This window comes from Euprymna scolopes, chromosome 30, assembly GCF_053919585.1.
Source record: "Euprymna scolopes isolate OS-2025 chromosome 30, ASM5391958v1, whole genome shotgun sequence".
NCBI lineage: Eukaryota > Metazoa > Mollusca > Cephalopoda > Sepiida > Sepiolidae > Euprymna > Euprymna scolopes.
Genome location: NC_136511.1, coordinates 103201991 through 103226067, shown reverse-complemented (window position 1 = coordinate 103226067; position 24077 = coordinate 103201991). Strand labels below are relative to the sequence as shown.

Below are 24077 nucleotides of genomic sequence, written 5' to 3'. Positions count from 1 at the left end.
TTAGTTTTATAAATAAAATAGTGGAAAGGAATAAAAACAGACTAATAAAAATATTAAGGTTATAAACAGCTATAAAGCCAACCGATATTAAAAAAAAATCCTAATTTTTTTTGCATGAATGACTTCATAGATTAAGGTCGTTGGAATCGACAATATACATCGGTACACAAATACACATATGTGCGTATTATATAAATAATTTAACAATCTCAGATATAATAAAATGAATTTAAAACCAATATCCTTTTCAAAAATGCTCAATACGATGTACATCTTTAAAAATATGCATAATATACACATTTAAAATGTCTTGCATAAATGGAATTATGTTTCAGTATTTATACTTCGTCGAGGCTGAAAGCAGCAATTAGTCTTTCGTTAATTTGCCATCTTTGGTATTGATAAAAAAAACCAGTAGTACTGAAACATAATTGCATTTAAGTCATGTCAATGTTTATATAACTTATAGTTACACGTACGTGTAGATGTTTTAAAGGATATTCAGTGTGTAAGTGTATTTATAATTCTGATTGCGTGTAAATATGACATAATTTTTTCATCAATATGTAAATATTTCAATCACATTTTTATCTGTTTCCCATCAAGTGTGTATATATATATATATATATATATATATATATATATATAATTTTTTTTTTTTTTTTTTTTTTTTTTTTTTTTTTTTTTGTTTAAAGATAAATTTTTGAAAATACAAAAATTTCAACTTTTTCCATATTAGTAAGACCGGGCATTTGAATTTTAGTTTTATTTGTTTAAAACACAATATTTTAATTTTTTTCTTTTTTCTAGGGGAGGGGGACGGGGTTATAATTCAGCTATCTAATGTACGATATTTTCCGAACAATATCGGACTTTTTTTAATTCCAAAGGCCTAATTTAGAGACCATTAGTTTTGCACTGATATCAGGGAAGGATATTTCCAGGTCCATGTAGAGAGAGGGGGGGCGAGAAAGGGAGAGAGAGAGAGACTATTAACTATTGTCCCGGACAACCCACACACACATTGTGGCATACGTGGGAAAGTATTCTCGTGCTTCAACGTGAACACAATCGCACTTGTCTACGTAGCGCATGGACATGTAATCTGTGTTGCACATTCCCTTTTAACGTTACAAATATGTCGCCATTATAACGTTACAAAAATGTCGCCCTACAACATTTCATCAACATTCCATTTTTAAACTCGCATAAAAACTAAGTTTAAAACTTGAACCAAATGCAAATAAAAATGCGGTAGAAGGGGTATATAAGCATATATGAATTTAATTTTTTTTAATTTGTTATAGAGGAAAATTCAAGAAAATTAGCATAATTTTAAAATGGTACCAGGTGCTCCTTCTGAACACTATATACTTTAATAAATATATATATATGGGTCACCGCTTATCAAGGCTAGATAGCTATTCGAAGATAAGGTTTAAAGCGATCGTCTGGTGAGCGATGAGCGCCACCACGAAAGGATTATCAAATAACCGTGAAATGAGCAGAAGATTACTTAAGAGGAATTGACTATACAAGAGTACTTCTCAAAGTATTTGTTTACATTAAACTTGAAGACCGCGACGTTGTAGTCGGTTAAGAAGCAGGCGGGTGTTCTAAGAATGAGAGTATGGTAGCATCAAGCGTCTAAACAACATTGAATAGTGTCCTTATTTAATCTGCCGAATGGTTTCGAATCTGTAGAGATTAAAAAGTGGATGTTTGGTTTGCTTCCGGCAGCCTCGTAACTGTTGATTATTTTCTCTTTGTCCTTTAGTCCTCACATTCCATCAGCGATGTTTTCTGACAACGAGGGAAACAATTCTGTTTTCTGATCAGAATCTATCCATCTAACACAGAAACTTGTCTAATTTTTTTTTTTTTTTTTTTTTTTTTTTTTTACTAAAAGGCCTTTTTTTAGCTCCTTACATGAAATGGTTTTAGGCCTTGTTTAGAGCAATTTGCATAAAAATTTGATCTACAGAATTGGATTAGGGTTAGATAGTTAAGGTCAGGGTATTGGTTTTTAACCCTAAATAACTAGCGCTAACCCTTAGGTTAGGGTTAGGTTTATTATGTACCTATTTACTATGCCTTCCCACGGGACAGTTAGACACCAGGGTCGTCTTTTAACGTGGAGAAAAGGTACAAAAATAAAAATTGTCTCAGTCGTGAAGGATTTCTCCTCCACCAAAAGAGAACAAGAAAATGAAGTGCAGCATCTGAAGAACAGATAACACACTTTGATCTTGACCAACACATATTGGAACATAAATAATTCTGTACATCACATATTAGATTAGAAATTGATGCATCGCATATTGGAAGGACACTCATGGAGTCCTGCGGAATAGTCATAATTTGAATTATTTTGATTATTCGAATTACTGCTTTCATCCTTAATTTCATTCTCACGATATTTCTGAGATATCACCACGAACTTTCTCCACGTTCTTCTCCAAGAACCTTCGTTGCAACGGATAAACAAAAAATGTAAGTAAAAATACGTTCTAAGTCGCAGTCTCCTGGCGGTTGAAGGTTCAATTCTCAGTATGAACACAAATAAGAGCATTGTGAGTTACTTACGACGCTTAACCAATAATGGCGGATCTAATAAGAGCACTCTACTCCATCTATTAAGTAAACGGTTCCGTTCGAACTTCCGAATATATCCTAGTTTGACATGAGGATTTCCCGAGTATGACAAAACGTACCTGAATAAGGTCGGAGGTTACATCGTCCTTTTATGTTAACACGGGGACACGAACATTTTCTTAACATAGGGGAAACAATAATACCAGTTATAGTGTATGTATGTATATATCTCAAATAATATCATAAATAAGACCGTAAGGTGGGGCAAAAACCATGACCAGGGGTCAGAAAAACAGCGTATTCCACATTGTAACCTGAAAAACCGTATCCTGGGATTACCGTATCCCGGGGTTATATATATATATATATATCTATGAAGAGGGTCGGGGGTCGTCCACTTGGTCTATTCCCTAGAACTAGCCGCAATTACCACAGTACCACATTCACTCTATGGCTCTCTAATCTATTTTAAATATCACCAGATGAGATGAATGAATATGTACAAATTTTTTTTTTTTCTTTTTACATTAAAATAATGAGATATGAAGGGTGACGCGTATGACATATGCGAGTGATGGACGGAAGTATTGAGAGCCTTAAAACACCCCAAAATGAAGCAAAATAACAATAATAAAAAATAAACAAACCAAATAAAATGTTGAGTGATGATTGTGTTAGTGAAAACCCACCCTTTATATATATATATATATATATATATATATATATATATATATATATATATATTTTCACCTTCTTACAAGGGCAAAGTGTTAAACGCAATGCGGAAACTACACAGACCTTTCGTTACCACAACATTTGTTCACCCTTAATTCTGTTTTTCGTAAGAACTAATACATCCCTAATTTTCTTCTCGATATTAATTCAATTCGTATATTTTGGCGCTTCCCCGAATGCTGAAGAAACAGGCATTTATTTTTATTTAATGATGGATCCGGCCGTCGATAGACCATTGGTCACTCTACATTAAACTGAATTTGTATCATGTCATACTTGCGCATGGGGCGGGGGGGGGCAGAAACCGGGGACATAAAATTCAAAATCATGGGAAACTGTGATAAAAATGTAAGTCATTGACTCGAACGAAAACAAACCGACTGTTTGAAAGCTGTTATAGAGATGTGATAAATCGTTTTATTTTATGAATAAAAATGTTAAAAATTTCAATATTTCGTCTTGTTTATTCATTCATTTTTCAGTTCGGTAAAATTGCGGTATAGTTAACAACAAAAAATTTTTTTAGCATAATACGACGAATAACTTTTACCAAACACAAAAAAATTATATTTTCTACCTACCTGTATCGTTTGAATGTTCTGAAACGGCCTTCAATTGAGTTTTTTAGTTGTTTAACAATTAGATTTCATTCAAAGCTCTCTTTTTTTCGATACGAAAAATAAAATGGCTGCTTGTCATTTTAATGTTTGGCATCTGTTAACTTTTTAAGAAATGAAATCCTGAAGTCAATGTGGAAAGTTCCTACCTACTACTCATGGGTAGTGGCAGAATAAGTCATTAAAATAGTAAAAATATGACTGAGTCATTGTTCTTTTATTATATTTGTATTCGAAGATAAACAACCACCTCAAAAAAATCGATTGCCATTTCTTTTTCGTGTTTTGATAAGTCAAATTAACAATAATAAATTAAAAGGTAATAAATCTTACAATCAGTTCCACATTTTCACACTTTAAAATTATACAGGTCGGTAGAAAAATAGGTTTTAATGCACTTGGTAACAGTTATTAGTTGTATTTTTTTCTTTGGTTTCTCATCTGTTAACTATACTGTAATTTTACACTTGGTTATTTTAAAATTTCAACAGGGTGCCTTGGGTCTCCGATCTGTCGGGGATTCTTAAAGAAATATTGCTACATACACACAGCACAACGCGTTTGTAATGTCGTCTGATCAAGCGATTTTTCATTAGCTGGACATTTTCGTCGTATTCCGGCGGTTTACGCAAGCTGCCAGGATATGTCGAAACAACACTACGGAAAAACGGGTCGTTAAATGCAAAAGTATCCTTTTATTTTACTGACGTCACGAACGAATGTTTTCGGTTTGTCATATCTTAATTTTTTTGCTGCTGATTTATTCTTAATTTTATATATATTTTTAACTTCAAACTCCTCTACAGACGACTCGGGTTCAAATTCCGCGTTCTGCTTAATTTCCAGAATTTATTTTAAATAAAAAAAAAAAAATTAAAAAAATGGCTTATTACATTTAGAATACCCTCGAAGGGTCACTTTGATTAATGTTTGCTGTTATATATATATATATATATATATATATATTGTAAACGAACTTTGTTTTTTTTTTTGTTTTTTTTTTTGTTTTTGTTTTTTTTTTCGTAATACTTGAATATTTTTATATCTTCAGAATTTATTTGAAATAGATTCTCATTTAAGACAGAAGGGCTCGGCAAAAAAAAAATTTGTAAAATTTATTTTTAATCGGATTTAAGATTTTTTTTTTTTCAAGATGTGAATTTTGGACGGTTTATTTGAATTAGGCAGACGATCTTTTGGGGGCCTTCTCATTGGCTGTTTTGGGTCACGTGATGTAAACAAAGAAATACCGAAGTTTCTTGTTTGGTAAAATTAACAAATATAATCAGATTGAAAAATATTTCCGAGCTGTTTAGTTTGGCTATTTTCTAGTCTTTCTGCCCTTTTAAAAGTTTCTTCGTTAAAATCTTTATAAGAAGTAGTGACAAGTCGAGACGATTGATTTCAAAATTGATTCGTTTTGGTTTTGATATCCTTTCCTAAAGAAAAAAACTTTCTACCGGGAAGATGACCTGGGTAAAGAATTACATAGTTTGACAGCGTCAAAATGTTAAGAAGAATTGCAATATTACAATATTTGTTTTAAAATATTTTGGAAGAGATCCAGAATATAAAAAATATTTTCGGTAAACTTTGAATGGAGATTCCCAGAAGGAACTATCTTTCGGACAGAAGTCCGATATTTTGTAGTCTGTGTGACTAAATTGTTTAAAAGAATATTAATTATTTATCGTAAGGATAAATAACAAAAACAAAGAATATAAGAGAATGAAACAAGATGGTTTCAGAGTATTCTCTAAAAAGAAAGTTAACAAAATGGTTTCTAGAGCTAAAATGAATTTTAATTTATAATATAAATTCAAAGAAAAGGGATATTAAAAGCTATATTTAGCTATTTAGGCTTTGTTTTTCAGCATTTTTCCCTTTAAGATCCTTAACAGATTTTTCCCGAGAAAAGAGCGACCTTGAATTGTTCTTTCAGTAAAATTTCCTGAGTCAAGCAAGAGTTCCGAAAAAAGAAAAAGAACTCAAAGGAACTATTTTTAATAGACTTTCCGTCAAATTTTAAAAGAAAAAAGAACTCTTTATAAAAATAAATTGTTTGCATCCTTTATTGTGGGGGGGGTTGTTTTGGAGCCCGAAAGGATTTTTATGCTAACAAAAAGAGTCGTCTGCTTATTGAAAAAAAAAGGAGGAAGAAACAGGTAAGGAGTGTGCACAAATGTTCGTTGCATTGATCCGGAACTGTCTTTTTTTTCTGTATAAAGCTCAAACTGTGAGTACTTTATTTTTATTGATGTTAAAAAGTTCTTTTTTGTTTTGTTTTGTTTTTTTATCGCGTTTTTATGCATTGTCTTATTTATTTTGGGGTGTAGATATTTTTTTTGTGTGTCTTTTAAAATAAATTTATTGTTCAACTTATACACGGATTGTAATAATTTAAGCGATTATTTTTTTTTTTAAATTCTAATACAGAGACACAATAAACGGAATTGCCTATTGCAGTAAAAAATAGTTTTCTCATAATAACATATGAAGATATTTGGGTACTTGTGCATTTAACGAACCAGACGTCAGCATGTGCTTGGCTTTTCCGACGCATGACGTCAACAGCCGGATATAACCGAGCGTTGCCGATTAAGCAGACGGGAATTTCGCTATCAAATGGAAGAGTGTCACAACTCAAGAAACGCTTATTTGAAGAAAGTTAAAAAAAAAATTGTTTTAAAAAGATAACTGACTAAATAATAATGAATATTACAAACCTTGCGGACCAGCTCCAGACCCCAGAGGCTGCACTAAACTTTTGCCAGCAACGGAAATTGTTGGCAGAAGAGAAAAGGTGTTTACATTTTGGCCAGGATTGTGTACTTGCAAAGAGAACAAGCCTTTCCGACGGTTACGGTTGGAGGTGTAGAAGTGTAACATGTCGTCGATGGACCTCCATTAGGATTGGGACCTTCTTCTCAAAATCCCGACTAACCATCGCATGTATAATAAAAATAATATACTTATGGGCGTTCGAGATGGCATCTACAAAAAATCTCCATCGCGAATGTGGGTTACGTTCTCGCCACACAATTGTGGATTGGAAAATTTTCCTGCGTGATATATGCAGGGACTATTTTCTTAGAAATCCCTGGCAGATTGGAGGCCCAGGCCATACGGTAGAAATCGACGAGTCCGTTTTTAACCGCAGAAAACACAACGTCGGCAGACTTCTGACACCGGTCTGGGTCTTCGGTGGATACGACCCCGCCGAAATGGAGGGTTTCTTGGTCACTGTACCAAATAGGAACGCGAAACCCTCCTTCCACTAATAAACAAAAAAAAAATCCTTGTTTCTGGCAAAAAAAAAAAGTCCTTGTTTCTGGCGAAAAAAAATGTACAAATAATCCTTGTTCCTGCCCCCCCCCATGCTTTTTAATGCCCTTTTTTAGGCTTTTTCCATTTATTTGACATAAAGAGTTGCAAAAAAAAATTAACTTTTACGTGTTTAAGACATAGACAATATGTTTTTTTACGTTAAAAATTGAAAAAAAGAAACAGTTCAGACAAAAAAAAAGTTTCCTATTATTTAACAAAAAAAACTTTTTTACATGTATTTATTTTGAAAACAGAAAACAATTCCAAACAATAATAATAAAAAAAAAACATAAATGAACGGTAGGTTTTTGCTTTTTACTTATTTAATTTTTTTATGTTTCTACATTTTCCAATTTCATTGTACAGTTATTTTGTTGTAGCGTTGTTTTTATCATATCGCCAACGCTCGGTTTTATCCGGCTGTTGACGTCATGCGCCGGACAAAGCCGAGCAAATGCTGAGTTACGTCTGGTTCATTAAATGCACAAGTACCGATATTTGTAAAGAGAAGCAACCAAAGATCTGGAGAGAATTCAACAAGAGAACATCTAACAAATTCCATCTCATCAAGTTGGAACGAAAGTCCGGTCCGTTTTTTATTATTGGTATTTATTTGCTTCTCCATGAAAGCAGAATGTGACACAAGGTTGTTTTTAATGGGGGGGTAGTCCCCAAAACGGGGCACTCTCGAAGTAGGCAAAAAATAAAAATTTTCTTGGTATAGAAGGGTTTCCCCTGCATTGACTAACTTAAGTGTACTATCAGAACAGATACTACACTGTGATTTAACAAAAAAAGAACATATCGGATGTATACAATCAGTGAATCACTGATTAAATATTAAACGACATAATCACGTTAACACACCGGTTCCCGCTAGATCACCGAAGTTAAGCAACGTTGAACTTGGCCAGTACTAAATGGGTGACCATTTGGGACTTTCAGGTGCTGTATGTGCTCTCCGCTTATCTCGGCATTGTTTCCAGTCGTCCTGGTCTACTCCTTGCCACTGGACTCAAATAGTGCCGATTCAGGAGAGGTGTGGTTGGGTATTGCGCAACCCTTGCCTCATAATTACACGCGCTACTGCCCCTAAGAGGTATCCTTTGTCTTTCAAGACTGAATGGAAGCATGGAGATATTAAACGCATATGACGTCACACTAGTTTTAGCAACTATCATTCATTATTTACGACGTCACACAACTTTCTGGCAACTAATATTCATCATTTATAACGTCATCAATTTTCAAGTAGATATATTTTTACTTCTCGAAAAATTAACGGTGACACGGAACCTTTTGAGTGGAGCTGGATATCCTCACATTAAACTGACCTTGTGTTGAGATATTTAAAAAAGACAAGCAAGACGTCAGGGATCTACAGTTCGGGTCACGGGTCGTCAAGATAAAACGTCATAAAGTATTTCTCTCTCACACACACACACACACACACACACACACACACATACTTTTCTTCCCCCTTTCTCTCCCTCTCTCTCTCTCTTTCCTTCCCTCTCTTTCCTTCCCTCTCTCTCTCTCTTTCCTTCCCTCTCTCTCTCTCTCTATTGTTTGATGAATTACTTAATCTTTTATAACGCCATCCATGTGTATCCATCTGTATTGCTCGGGTATAACGCATCTGTGTTTTACTGGATGACATCATACATCCGTGACGTCATTTACGGTGCATGTTTATCCTCAATACTGTTTAGTGGATGACATGACAAATAAAACGCAGAACATGATTGCATCTTGTACGATTGTGGAGTAGTTTCCGACCAGTTTTATTCGCGAATATTTTTGAACGAGAAAGAGGTCAGACGGGATGAAGTATCGACAAAATGGCAAGTGTAATTAAGATATTTTCTGTTATTATTTGGAAAATTAAAGGTCACCATCTAGCGAAAAGTAATTTTACTTTATTTTTTCATAACAATAAATAAGTTAAAGCGAACTAGATCGTGTTTGATCGCATACCATTTCATTGCTACAAACAAAAAGATTATGGGTGCTTCTACATTTATCGACCCGCAATTTCCACACAGTTACTCGGGTGTGCCCGGCAGATGACAGGAATAACCGGAAACGGTTGGGCGAACCTTATTAGAAAAAAAAACACAAATTGTTACAATCCCTTTCCTTCCCATGTTAAGAATGGCGATGACCACTGAAATTCATTAAGTAACACGAATTAGCAAATCTCTCGACGGAGGCTTCTTTTCTAGGGCAATTGCTTTACATATACCTAAGGAATTTGATAGGATATGGCATAAAGGTCTACTTCATAAGATCGCCAACTATGGTATAGCTAGAAATGTCTTCTCAATTATTAAATCATTTCTCTCTAATAGGTCCATAAGAGTAGTGGTTGATGGGCAGAAATCAGAAGCTCATAGTATTAATGCTGGAGTCCCTCGGGGGTCCATCCTGGGTCCAACTCTTTTCCTGGTCTACATTAATAATCTTTCAAGTCACATCCTTAGATTATGCGTAGACATTTATGCTGACGACCCTACCATCTAGGGCAGCACATCAAAGGCCGTAAATGACCAAGTTTTCTCTGATTGTCTCTCGTCTGATCTTGTGCACTTGGTACAATCGGAGAAAGGGTGGCTGGTTACTTTTAATACATCTAAAACCAAACTTCTACCTTTACGTCATCAACGCTCTGATCACCATCTGGCATCAATTGAAATGAACGGCTTTCGTCTTGGGGAGGCTCCATGTTTTGACAAGCTTCTAGGCTTGACCTTGACTCCCGATCTAAAATGGAAAACGTACATCAAATCCGTTGCCAAGGTCGCTGGAAAAAATAATGGGATCCTTCTATCGATCTAGTAGATATCTACTTGCTGATGCAATTCTCTGCCTATATAAGAGCCAGGTACGACCAAGGATGGAGTATTGTTGCCACATCTGGGCAGGAGCTGCCAGAAACATCTTATCCTGCCTTGACAGAGTACAAAATAGACTCCGTAGCCTATTAGGGGATGCCCTTTTCTCTTGCTTGCAACCTCTTTCTCACAGAAGAGACGTTGCTAGCCTGTCTTTGCTTTATCGTTATTTTCATGGCAAGTGCTCGTCTGAGCTCCAATCTATGCCCTCCTCGCCAAACATTCACGAGAAAAACTCGTCTTAGCTGAAAACACTGTCAATAATTTTCCCCACTCTTTATATTTGCCCAAACCTAAACGTAAATTCCATGAACAAAGCTTCTTTCTTAGAACTTCACACCTGTGAAACTGTCTCCTGTCTTCCTGCTTTCCTGCTGATTGCAATATGGTCGTCTTTAAGTCCAATGTAAACAAGTTCTTGATGAGCCGTTCTCCTTAAGTAATCCAATTTACACTACTGAAGATTATTATATTGTCCCATTGACTACTGTACACTATTTAACTCTTATCCTCGAGTGGCCTCTGGGGCTTGATAAGTGGTGACTTCTTTGTAAAATAAAATACAATGGAAAAAAATATCTTAATACCCAGAAAACTACGTGTTGACCGTTTCCGGTTCTTCCCGTCATCTGTCGGGCACACCCGGGTAACTTCGTGGAAATCGTGGGTTGCAGAAATACCAGATTATGTTTCCGAATGTTTTAGACGAGTTTTCTTTTTTTTACCCGCGTTTACCCCTAACAAGACATCACCACTTGGACGTAAGGGGCTACTATTTGGGGCCATGCCTAGGAAAGATTATCAAGATGTTTGTTTACGTTACATTTAAACTTCTGCATATAAGTACAGTTAGAGAAGCAGGTAGCAGGAAGAGAATTCAAAAGTCTAGCTGTTCGAGAGAAGAAACTATTAAAGTAGAAAGCTTTCTGGCATTTAAGGTCCTCAACATTGAAGGGGAAAGTATTTGTTGCTAAGTGGGTTAGTCGAGGATATGTACGTCGAGTTGCTACAAGTACAACGAGTTTATCAGAGCACATTAAAATACTTGTAAAACAGACACAGAGAAGCAACATTGCAGCGGTGCGACAGGGGGGTTGAGATTAGTTGACAAAGTAAGAGTTATTAGATTAAAAACTCTTTTTTGAACTCGATCCAAGAGAGGGAGACTAGTGGTAGATGCACCAACCCAGATGTGGCAACAATATTCCATGCATGGGTGAATGGTGGCCTTGTAGAGGTACAGGATACTTTCAGGTGTGAGTAGTCTTCTAGCTCGATAGAAGGAGCCAACTTTTTTTTTGCAGCAGCCTTCGCAATGTCCTCAATGAATTTGTTCAATTCATATTGCCCGTGAATGTTAAACCGAGAAGTTTGAATGAAGAATTATCAAGTAAGGTGCTATTTGTCATGGATATCGGTGGTTGTAGAGACTTCTTGTAATTGTAAAAGGAGAGCAGCTTAGTCTTACTATCATTAAATGTTGATAATTTGTAGTGTCTTGGATTCTTTGGAATATCGTTCTTATCTTAGATTTATCCCCACAACGTTTCATCTGATGTAACCTTCGACCTTATTAAGGCGCATCTTGTCTTTTGTTCGTGATATTGTTATATAAACGCTAAATAATAATCAGTTCTAAGTGGCAGTCTTCTTGAAGTTAAAGATTCAACCGGAAGTGCGGTCGACAGTGAAGCTATAACTAGCTGTATATACTCGGCATTGCCAGATTGAAACATATTGGCGGGCAGAGGATTTAGTCTCATACTATTTAAGATATACACCGAATATCTTAACTTTTTACAATTTTCCTAAAAGTGGATCACATGTTGGATTTATTGAAGCATAAAATATATCAATTTTCGTCTATGAAAATTAAACGGAAAGTAGCTTAAATGGGAAATAACTCTTACAGCTTAAATAAATAAACTTACTTCTCTTTCAAAAGGCAAATGGTGAATAATTGAAAATAAATTAAATTTGATATAAATTAAACTAAAAATGAATAAAATTTATAAACTTTAAATAATATTTCTAAATAGAACAATGAAGACAATACTATTACAGCAAATAATTAATAACACGGAGATAATTATTAAAATAGATTTTCTTTAATTTAATATGCAAATAACGTTATTACTTGAATGTAGATTCCTTTGAATATGTAGTATATATAAAAATCATGCTGGAACACAAATGTTTAAATGTCCATTTTCTGTATGAAATTTATTAGTTTAACATGGTACCTTTTGTACATATTAATCAAACTGTGAACAAACAAACAGATAGAAATACGACTTAATTATAATACAAGATTAAAAACAAGGACGCCCGTACAACGTTTTATAATTAAATAGATAGATTACAAGTCACTTAAAATTTCTACCAGGTCATGGTGAGCAGGACGAAAGTAAGTTACTCACGTGGAGTAAATAAAGGGTTTTGCTTGAAATTCTGAACAGATCCCCGAGTTCGACAAGGTGCACTTGAAGAACGTCAGAGATTACATCAGTTTTTCCTTGCTGATATCAAGACGGAGTAAAGAGACATACGGTGTAAATATTTTTCCTTGTAGATATATCACTGAATTAAAGAGGTGTCCGGTGTGTCTCTGTTTTCGCTGAAAATATTACATCAAAATGTAACCCAGTTAAAAAAAATTAAGTTCAGTAGATATGGGCTCGATAAACAATGGGAATCTGATTTCCCAAAAATAGTGTATTTTGCACACTATTTTTGAGAAATCAGATACCCCATTGTTTATCGAGCCCATGTCTACTGAACCTAATTTTCAATATTTAAAACAATCTACCAAGATAATGGTAATGGCTTTATTTACATTTAAGGTTACTTTAGTGTTTTACCCATTAGGTAATAGAGAGTGATGTCGAGTTCTTTTAGAGTATTTGTCTGAAAGACAATTTTACCTGTATGTCGGCTTTTGAACTCGACTAGCTATTTTAACAGTTCTTGATGATAACCGCCATGCTGCTGCTGTTAATAAGTTTCTTTTTTTTCTCTTCTTCTTTTTCTCCATACAGTTAAACGCACTATTTTGGAAGCAGACTTGAATGTTGCATCTTTCTTTTTCCTCCTTGGACTGATTTCCGCAAAAGGTATGGTTTATGGTAATCTATCGTTGCCCAAAAAGAAAAAAAAACACATGTACATTTATATATATATTAATTAGCAGGCGTTTCCTAGTCGTAAAATATGCTTAAATATGATATTTTCAATTCATGTAGATTACGTTTTTTTGTTGTTTTTTTTTTTTTGTTATAGAGGTAATTCTCTCTCGATTATCATATTGAATATAACATCTAGTACTGAAATTATATATATATATATATATATATATATATATATATATATATGACTTGGGTGCCATCAGCTAGAATCGACGCCAAAACATACAACTCTCCACCCTCAATCCTTAGCTCATGAGCCACGTTAATACGTATATACATACATACATATACATACATATATATATATATTCATATATACATATATATTCATATATATATTTATATATATATATTCATATATATATATTCATATATATATATTCATATATATATATATGAATATATATATATATTTATTTATATATATTCATATATATTCATATATATATATTCATATATATTCATATATATATTCATATATATATATATATATATTCATATATATATATATATTCATATATATATTCATATATATATTCATATATATTCATATATATATATATATATATATTCATATATATATATATATATTCATATATATATATATTCATATATATTCATATATATATATATATATATATATATATTTATATATATATATTCATATATATATATATTCATATATATATATTCATATATATATATTCATATATATATATTCATATATATATATTTATATATATATATATTCATATATATATATATATTCATATATATATATATATATTCATATATATATATATATATATTCATATATATATATATATTCATATATATATATATTCATATATATATATATATTCATATATATATATATATATATATATATATATATATATGTATATATATATATAATAAAAGTTTCAGTTTCTCAAAGAGTATTTGAACGTAAATTTCTAATTATTTGTGAGTTAGGAAAATGTTTGTTACTACAGAATGTTGGATGTTAAATTTCGTAAATAAAAATGTCTTATTTATTCTTTATGCTGGTCGTGTTATTTTATGCTGACAAGAAAACATTGCATGCTGCTCGTTTCCCTGTCAAAATGGAGGTGAATGTTTGACAATAGACGTTGATGATTACAAATGTGATTGTTACGGCCTTAAATTTTACGGAAAGAATTGCGAAATACGTAAGTATACATATGCATTTATATTTATATTTATATTAATTTTAGTCATAAAATGAAACTCAGGTATGTTTGCGTGGTACTTTCCAGTACTTATTTCAATTTAATAATAATAATAATAATTATTATTATTATTATTATTATTATTATTATTATTATTATTATTATTATTATTATTATTATCATCATTATTATTATTATTATTATTATTATTATTATTATTTAAAAAATATTATTATTATCATCATAATCATTATTATCATTATTATTATCACAATTATTATTATTATTATTATTATTATTATTTTAGAAATATTATTATTATTATTATTATTATTATTATTATTATTATAATCATCATCATTATTATCATTATTATTATTACATGGCTGTTCAAACTATCAAACTAAAAACTACATAAGTGAGATCGGTACATGAAGTGCAGCTTCTATATCCGGAAGGGAAAAGAATGAGGCTTCCCAGATCGATGCAGCGAAAACCGTGAAACAAATTGGACTAAGGCCTTAAATAAAATTGTGATGAAATATTAATTTTAAGAGTGATCCCTGTAAGAAGCAATACAGACAACGAACGCATCAAAGATGGAATGAGCTAGGCTTGTTTGAACTAACAGCGCAAAAACTTGCAGGACAAGGCCATGCCATAAGAATGAATGTATGGTTATCTGTTATTGAAATTGAAAAGTTAAAAAAAGAAATTGAGAAATGATACTTATGTAAGAGTGTGGACATCAATAAAGTTGATGAAGTTGATGAAATGTCGACGGTAGAAGAAACAACTAAATCTGTAAAACGAAAATATTGTAACTGGTGACAATCCGACTCTTTTCGCAGAGGCAATTTTTAAACGTATGATTGAAAATGGGAAGACAAAAAAGGTATTAATATTTGCAGATTGTTAGACGAGAAGCTGACAATTAAAAACAGTCACCGAACCTCTGATTTATCAATAGGAAAAAACTTCAAACTGTCACTAACAAAGTGAATGAAGCCTTACCATTTTTATCAGTAAATAATTTAGATCGGTGCATTAAAGTTATAAAGGCTGCTATCAATACTGTGTAAACACTACTCGGAAATTGCGAACTCAAACGCTTTTTTGAAAAACTTATCCGTAAATTTGATATACGCCCAAAAGTTTTCAAATGTGTAACTGAAGAACTGAAACAGCGTATCACAATTAAAACTGCCAAAGTTGAACGCTACAAAGTTGAACGTTACAAAGCTTGGCGTTGTAAAGTTAAACGTTACAATGTTAAAAATTACAAAGTTAAACGTTACAATGTAAAAAATTACAAAATTAAACGTTACAAACGTAAACGTTACAAAATTGAACGTTACAAAGTTAAACCTTACAAGGTTAAACGTTATAAGTTAAAACGTTACAAAGTTAAGCGTTACAACGTTGAACGTTACAACGTTGAAGGTTACAAAGTTAAACGTTACAGTAACGAAATTGAGCAGTATCGGCAAAACAGAGTGTTCGACAATAACCATAAACTTTCTTTCAATCAATTAGAAGGCATTGAAAGAGGGTAAGATGGCATACTTGATGCTGCTCAATCTTGTGTATTTTGAAAAGGCATTTGCGAAAAGGAAGTCAATATGGTGTAGAATTGATTAAAGATATTGAAATGGATATGTCCTCTATAATAAAGCGACAAACGAACATTACAACAACCGTTGAGATGCTTAAGATGAAGGTTAAAAGCCTTTCAAATTGGAAAGAGTCTGGGTCTGACATAGTCTAAGGATAATGGTTTAAATCTTTCCAGATACATGAAATCAAATATATGTAAATATTTGCGTCCATTTAATTGTGAGTATATTTTCATTTTGTCTTCCCCACACAGCTACGTGGAGTCAACAGTTCTATGAATGGCTAGAACCGGATCTGGAGTCGGTATACTTGATGGCCACGAAATATCAATATATTTGGAACATTTTCAATAGTCTTATAAACAGCCTAACTACAATAAATGGTAAGTTACTTATTGGAATTATATGATAACGTCACATATAACGATGCATGTAAACTTCTACAATGGGGCTGATCTCATTTCTTTTTTTTTTTTTTTTGTAACCCTGTGTTAAATACTTGGGGATGTATATATTTTCGTGTACGTGGCCTATATAATTCGGCGTGTATATTCTCGTGCGCGTATGTATAATCATGACATAACCGTGATCGTTTGTCTTGCACATGTGTGTATACAGTCATTGGCGCGTGCGCGTGTGTGTGTGTGTGTGTGTGTGTGTGTGTGTGTGTGTGTGTGTGTGTGTGTGTGTGTGTGTGTGTGTGTGTGTGTGTGTGTGACATATAAGAAGATCTTAAGACGCGTACTCTTTCTCCTTTCTTTGGTCGGTGCCCCATCGCGACGATTCCGGCATGTTCCCCAAAACACGACTTGGATATTATTGTTTAAAGACAGCCTCTATTTTGGATTTTCGTCGTTATTTGGGAAACCTCTGCACCGATTCAGCGATGCAGAGGTCTTTCTTTTTTTTTTTCGTTTTCTTATTTTGAATCAAGATTCTCTTGTTCTGACTGAAGAAGTCTCTGAGTGTCTTCTGACATTCTGACTGACTGTATCTGAGTAGGTGTATGTGTGGGGTGGTAAATCCCGTCAACACAATTTACACTCAACATGCATTGACCTGCCGCGTAACCCCTGCTAACATCCACATGCAACGCGTCGTCAATAGACGTTTTAAACCTGCCAGTTTTAACCTTGCGATCTCTCTGCAATTAACTTGAATACAAGCAAGTTGGTTCAAGCAAGTACCGTGTCATTGATACACAACACCGGTAGGTGAATTTCTAAAAATAATTAAATTTTCTCAATTATGAATATCTTAAATGAAAAACGTAAAAATAATAATTATATATATTTATATAAAATCACTTAGTATTGAGATAATAAATGCTTTATAGTCTTTTGAAATACACTGTATATATATATATATACATATATATATATGTATATATACATATATATATACATATATATATGCATATATATATATATATATATATATAACATGCAATTGACCAAATACAGCTGTTTTAAACAGTATATAACAAATTAATGCTTGTTGTTATTCGTTTGTAATTTAATTGTCTATATTCTCATATATATATATATATATATATATATATATATATATTGTATTGTATTGGTAGTAATTATTTGTTTGTTTAAAACAAAATATATAAGTGTGTCACCCAAAAGAGTGCTCAATGTTTAGACAGAGCCAAAATAAGTGAATTTAGTTTACAAACAAATGGCTACACATAATCATACATGTTTCAGCGAAAACCCAGTAAGGGAATCGCTTCGTCAGGCCTAGGACAACTCAAGGACAACTATATATATATATATATATATATATTTATATATATATATATATATATATATATATATATATATAGAGAGAGAGAGAGAGAGAGAGAGAGAGAGTTATGGGGATAGTCTTCTCGGTATAAAACGTATTTAAATTGATTTAATAAAAATGTTATCTTATCAAACTATGTGCATTATTTTTCAATGGACGTGTGCAAAATTTACTTTATAACTTAACATAGTATATCTAGATATATTTCGGTCAGACAGGTATCTGGAAATCACATAATATTGTATATTACAGCTGGGCTTAAAACAATGGTGACAGACACTGATGTATAAAAATATAATGGTATGTTTTTATTGCTTTATTCATCGAGTTCGTTAGAAGAGGATCGAAAAGCCTATGAGAATTGACGGAAGTTTATGTCTCTAATTCGCTAGCCAACAGATTTTGCTCGGTTTATATTTGACTATTTTACATGACAGTTTTAGACATACATACTAAACACATATTCTAGAATTTCGTCTGTGCAGTCAATGTATACGCCCACAGGACATCCCTTCTATTTAATTTTATTGCTTACCAGCAGGATCCGTATACCGGCGTTGCTCGATGAAAGTATGACACAAGGCCAGAACAGATGCGGTAAAGGATCCCCTCCCTAAAAAAAACAAATTAAACTTTGCTTGTCAGCCCGGGGAAAATAGCGGGAAATGGCGACTGTGACCAAAATTAAATAATCTGGCTTTCAATATCGGGCATTGTCTGGCAGTGACAGTTAACGGAAGCCACTTGCTATCATTGTCAGTATTGGGGGTTACATGCGATTAGTGTTGGTTTGGGGCGATTATTTGCGGTTACTGGTGAATACTTGTAGGCACTGGTTGCCTTTACAACTAGCAGTCACTGACGACCATGATCAGTGTCGGCTTCCATTGGAATGCTCCGAAATGAAATTGTCTGTCTTCAATGGGTAGCACTGGTTGTTATTGGAGTTTTGAGACGGTTACTTGCATTTACTGGTGGGCTATAGCTTCCTCTGCAACTATTTGTTATTGTAGATCATTATCGATCATGACCAGTGTCGGGTCCCATTGGACAACTCTGAAATTAAATAGTTTGTCTTCAATTGTCATGAACTGTCTTCCATTAGGGCGTACACTTGGTTATTGGCGGTTATGACGGTGATTGACAATGGTTTTCAGATGGTTACTATCACTTTATGACAGAGGCAGGCACTGGCGGAAACTGACAGACAAATCGCCTGTTTTCAATTGCCGGGCACTGTCATCGAATGGCGGCAACGTCATTCATGATGGTTATTGCTCTTTTAAGGAAGCTACTGTCATGGCACTGGCGGGTAGTGGCGGTTCGTGCTGTGTTGAATCGACTAGTATTGTTTTGAAACAGTAACTGCTGTTTTGAGGTGCTTCCTTGCGGGTATTGGCGTTTACCCGCGATGATTGGTGAACACTGGCTACCTTAACAAATGTCGTTTACTGGCCGTACTGTCGCTCAAAAGCGGTCATGACGAATATCGTATTTTATGCAAAGCCTAAAGGATGTAGTTAGGGTGCGTGTCCATTTTCAGAGAATTTTTCGGATACTCCCCCAAGGTATTTCTGCATCCAACCATCAGATATTTATTTCCGGGCAGCTATTTCCGTGTCAATCATCCTAGTTTTGTTTCTTCCGGTCAAGTGCATGAGCGTGTTAACGAAGTTTTATTTTTTCACACAATGTGCTATTTACGACACATTTGATCTTCAACGAAGACGAATTCATTTCAAAAGTAAAATATATATTTTATTACAACCTAGCCATGGATCCATTTTTGATTATAGTTAGAATATCCAGAACAATCTTCTCTGTAAGGATCTTGCATTACAGTTTCTAAACATCAACTGCATTTCAAATCCTCTATGTAACATGCTTTACTCAAAAAATCCCAAACTAGCGAAAGGTCAACTTGGGATTCTCAATCATATCTGATGTAATGGAATAACCTAACATCCCTTCATAGATGAAATGAACTATGGATATATTGACCCTCTCACGTGACTGAGACAGAAGGAAAAAAGACAGGAAGAGAATAAGAAAAGAGATCGAGTAACTCTTATGTCACATGTATTCCCTTCTAAATACCCTCTTTTTGTCTTTCACCCATAACCCCGTGTTTCTTGCTGTATTCTTATTTAAAGTAAGGATATTACAATATCTAATGCGTTTACAAAAATATTTAGACTCAACTTCAAAAATATATTGGCACTGTGTGTGAGTTTGGAAATCGATGTCATAACTTCGGAATTGTACTCTATATGTACAAAAAAAGCTTCTTCGTATAGAGGTTGCTTTTATAATAGATTGTAATCATTGTATTGGTCTAATTTCCTCAATTTTCCTCTTTTTACTTTGTTCTTATTATATTAATCTACCTAAACTTGGCCTGTTATATTCTATTACTTCGAAAAAAGAAGAGCCAACATGAATCCGCCATGTTTGCTATGGGGTCTTTGGTTTGTGGTGATCATATTTATTTACCTGCATTTGATCCGTTGTATACTGTTTCCTGAAATAAGAATGTCGAATATTTGCAGCATGCCAACTGTGTCCTCTATGTTACCTACTAATCATGACGTTTAAATTTTTTTTTCTGGCCTACACGGCTCTTATATTTTTAGATGATATAGTTTTGATATGCGTATTTTACTTATGATCTTGTCACACGGACGATCTTTATCTATTCTAAATGTAGAAAGAAAAAATCAGTACATTCTTACATACTTTGTACGTTTTAGACGTTTATATTAAACAATGTTGATCTGTGTTTGCTTGTATTGCCTATAACTCTTAAATCAAGCGTTTTCGAACCTACACACTGATATAGAACATAATATTGAAGTTATGCCTATGATTTTCCAAATACTTTGTATATATATATATATATATATATATATATATATATATATATATATATATATATATATATATATAATTATTCTAAGTTGGTATTTTCCAGGGGTGACGCAATCTATGAATTTTTAAAGAGGTTCATACAAGAGTGCTCAATCCCGAAGTAGGGCAAGATATAGTTTTATTTATATTACATATGTCGCTATTCATTCATGAGCCTGTTTCGGTCAACCAGTTACAAGTAATTAGAGACCGCTTTAGGCGATGTTGCTTATACAAAAGTAGAGTTCATACGGACGAGACATGCTCATAAATGTGTAGCATCATATAAATGCTCATCTAAGACGAATGAAAAGTATATAAAACGTATATGTGTGCGTATGTGTGTGTGTGCGCGTGCGTGTGTGTTAATTAGAAACAGGAACTAAAAAAATCGGAAGTTTTGGGAATATTGGAATTGGTATCAGAATCAGAAAAGGTTTTGCTTCTTCGATTCCTTAACGATTCTTTAAAAAAAAAATTCTTAACAACAAAAAATGAAACTATTTTTGGTAACAGTTTTTAATTTAGAAGTAGACCTCAGGGCATTCGAAAACTTTGTAAACCACCAGCTTTGAAACTAACGATTCTATAAAATTACCAAAAGAAGGCATGTCTGTATTTATGAAATCGATTAATATTTTCTAAAACAATTTGAAAGAAGTTTTAGCGATAAACGCACAGTTTAAATGGACGTATCTTAAAATACCCGTTGTCGTTTACAAAAAAATGTGCTAATAATAAAATGTCTATCTTTTTCAGATCGAATTCGTCAAAGTAAAAATCCCCAGAAATTCATAAAGCAATCGAGCAACAATCAGTCTTTGTATTCACTAATTCTTCCTCCTGTTCCGAAAAACTGTCCCACGCCGCTAGGTGTCGCAGGTGAGTCGTCAATATAACGAATGTCTTTTTGATCACTGTCCATTTTTTTAAACACTGATGATTGTTAGTGAATATATACGTGCATAACATTTATTTATAAAGAAATGCGTATGTATTATATATATATATAAACATATATATATATATATATATATACACATATATATATATACACATATATATATATATATATATATATATATATTTAGTGGAGATAGTAATTAATAAAAACTGAAGAAAGTGCTCAATACTGTTGTAGAGCTAATATGCGTTTTATTTTTTATCACCGTATCTTTCTGTTAAGTTACATTATTGTTTCGACTACACGGCCGTTTTTATAGCCAAAAAAAAAAAAACGGCCGTGTAGCCGAAACAATAATGTAACTTAACAGAAAGATACGGTAATAAAAAATGAAATGTATATATATATATATATATAAACTTATACTATTCTTATTTTTAATAATAATAATATTATTAATGATGGTGATTATAATAATAATAAATAATAATAATTATGTGTTGTTGTTGTTGTTGTTGTTGTTGTTGTTGTTGTTGTCTCACAAGGATCTTTCACACAGGTCATTAAAGATTTCTTCGAGAAAACAACCTGTGGTGTTCCCTGGAAGCTAAGTGATAACAAGTCTCCCTAGATTTCCAGTACTCTCCACCTCTCTCGATAACATTTGCAAATGAATTTGTTGTTGTTATTATTATTATTATTATTAGTAGTAGTAGTAGTAGTAGTAGTAGTAGTAGTAGTAGTAGTAGTATCATTATTATTATTATATTGATAATAAATAATCAACTTTTGCTCAATTTACCAGCATTATCAGCTTTAGGACAAAATTTAGTTAATACGAAAATAATACTTTCTGAAACCAATTTTGTTTTAAATAAAAAAAATACTCATTTTATTAAAACCCACCTACAATTTATAATATGACTTATGAAACCGGTAAGAAGATTTTAAACTGCTTAACGTAGTACAACTCTGGCGTTTCAGAATTTAAATTGTAAATGTCATTTCTGCATCTGGTGTGGTTCGTTCTTTTGTTGTCTATTATTTTAAGTTTATCTTAAATATTTGTATGCATATGAGTATATGTTAATTGAAGATAACAGAAAGAAGAAAGGTTCGGTTGAGGTTAGCTTTGTGTTCTTGAATGTCAGGTAGACATCCTGTATGCTAGAAACGGATGTGACGTCACGTGATCTGAGGAGAGAAAGAGTGAAAGAGTGAAAAGCTTAGGAGTACACAGGTGTGAACTATGGGGTTTTTAGAGATGTCCATTTAAGTTATGATTAACCAGTAATTATCGACTTCTCTCCGTCTATCCCCGCTCACTTTTCTGTAGTTTTGAACAATAACAAACCGCATAAAGACTTTATTTTCATGTTATGAACGAAATGTTTGCAGGTAACATGCTTGGTCGGGCAAAGTCACAGTAAGGAACAAACGGCCAGCAAGTTATCATACGAACGTTAGTGTATTTTCATTGATTATGATTTGTGAGACCTCCCTTCATATTTCTTCTACAAACGGTATAGGAACGGTAAAAATATGTAAAATGCAATTTTCAATTTTTATTTAAAAACAGTTCCCCGTATTGCAGAGAAGTTATTGGGGGAGGGGGAATCAACAAATTGGTTGTAAACAGGACCGATTATCACACTAAAATATAACATACTAAAATAAATTTTAAATTTTAAATTTGTTTCATTCAAATAATTGCACCGTGACTTGTTTTAGCTTTAATAGGTTCACTTAACATCAGTGAAATGAATAGTTCTTCTGATTATCGAAATGAATAGATACGGAACACTCCTTTATTTATTAATATATTTATCGTGGACTATTACCCTCATCTTTTTAGTTATTGTTTCATGACGTTTCGGCCAACTATTCCTCTGGCCTTCGTCAAGTGGTATAGTCAGGAGGAACCGTTGTGAAATGTCATCAAACAACTACTCAAAAAAGATAAATAAATTAATAAATAATACTCATCTCAATAATTAATTCCAATTAAATAATATATATAGATTTCTTTATTATCGTGAAAACGAGTTAGTGTTATTTAAATAAATAATATAACATAGTATGACAAAAAAAACCCAGATATTTGCATGCCTAATTAACGTTACTGTTTAAATAGTTCATAATTAATTACTTTTTCTGCTGTTCATTTGTAATTTTATTGTCCCCTTTGTTCTGTATATGTATACAAAAGTTTTATTGATATTAAAAGAAGGATAAATTGTTAGGGGCGGTAACCAACTAGAAAGATATACGTAGCATAAACAAGACTTAAGAAATGGGTTGGTTGTT

The 24077-nt window shown here is 32.8% G+C and overlaps 1 protein-coding gene across 2 annotated transcripts in view; it reads left to right on the top strand.

Annotated features, from left to right (window-relative positions):
• The first annotated feature begins 8788 nt into the window (after window positions 1–8788).
• LOC145254926 (prostaglandin G/H synthase 2-like) overlaps window positions 8789–24077 on the top strand; it is a 48351-nt gene continuing 33062 nt past the window's right edge. The window contains exons 1-5 of one of the 2 annotated variants that reach the window (XM_080113900.1): window positions 8789–9124; window positions 13207–13281; window positions 14427–14546; window positions 16417–16545; window positions 21626–21748. In XM_080113900.1, coding sequence (XP_079970026.1) covers window positions 9100–9124; window positions 13207–13281; window positions 14427–14546; window positions 16417–16545; window positions 21626–21748 — 472 coding nt within the window. In that variant the 5' untranslated portion in view covers window positions 8789–9099. The remainder of the gene's footprint in view (window positions 9125–13206; window positions 13282–14426; window positions 14547–16416; window positions 16546–21625; window positions 21749–24077) is intronic. The other variant, XM_080113901.1, reaches the window with a different exon arrangement.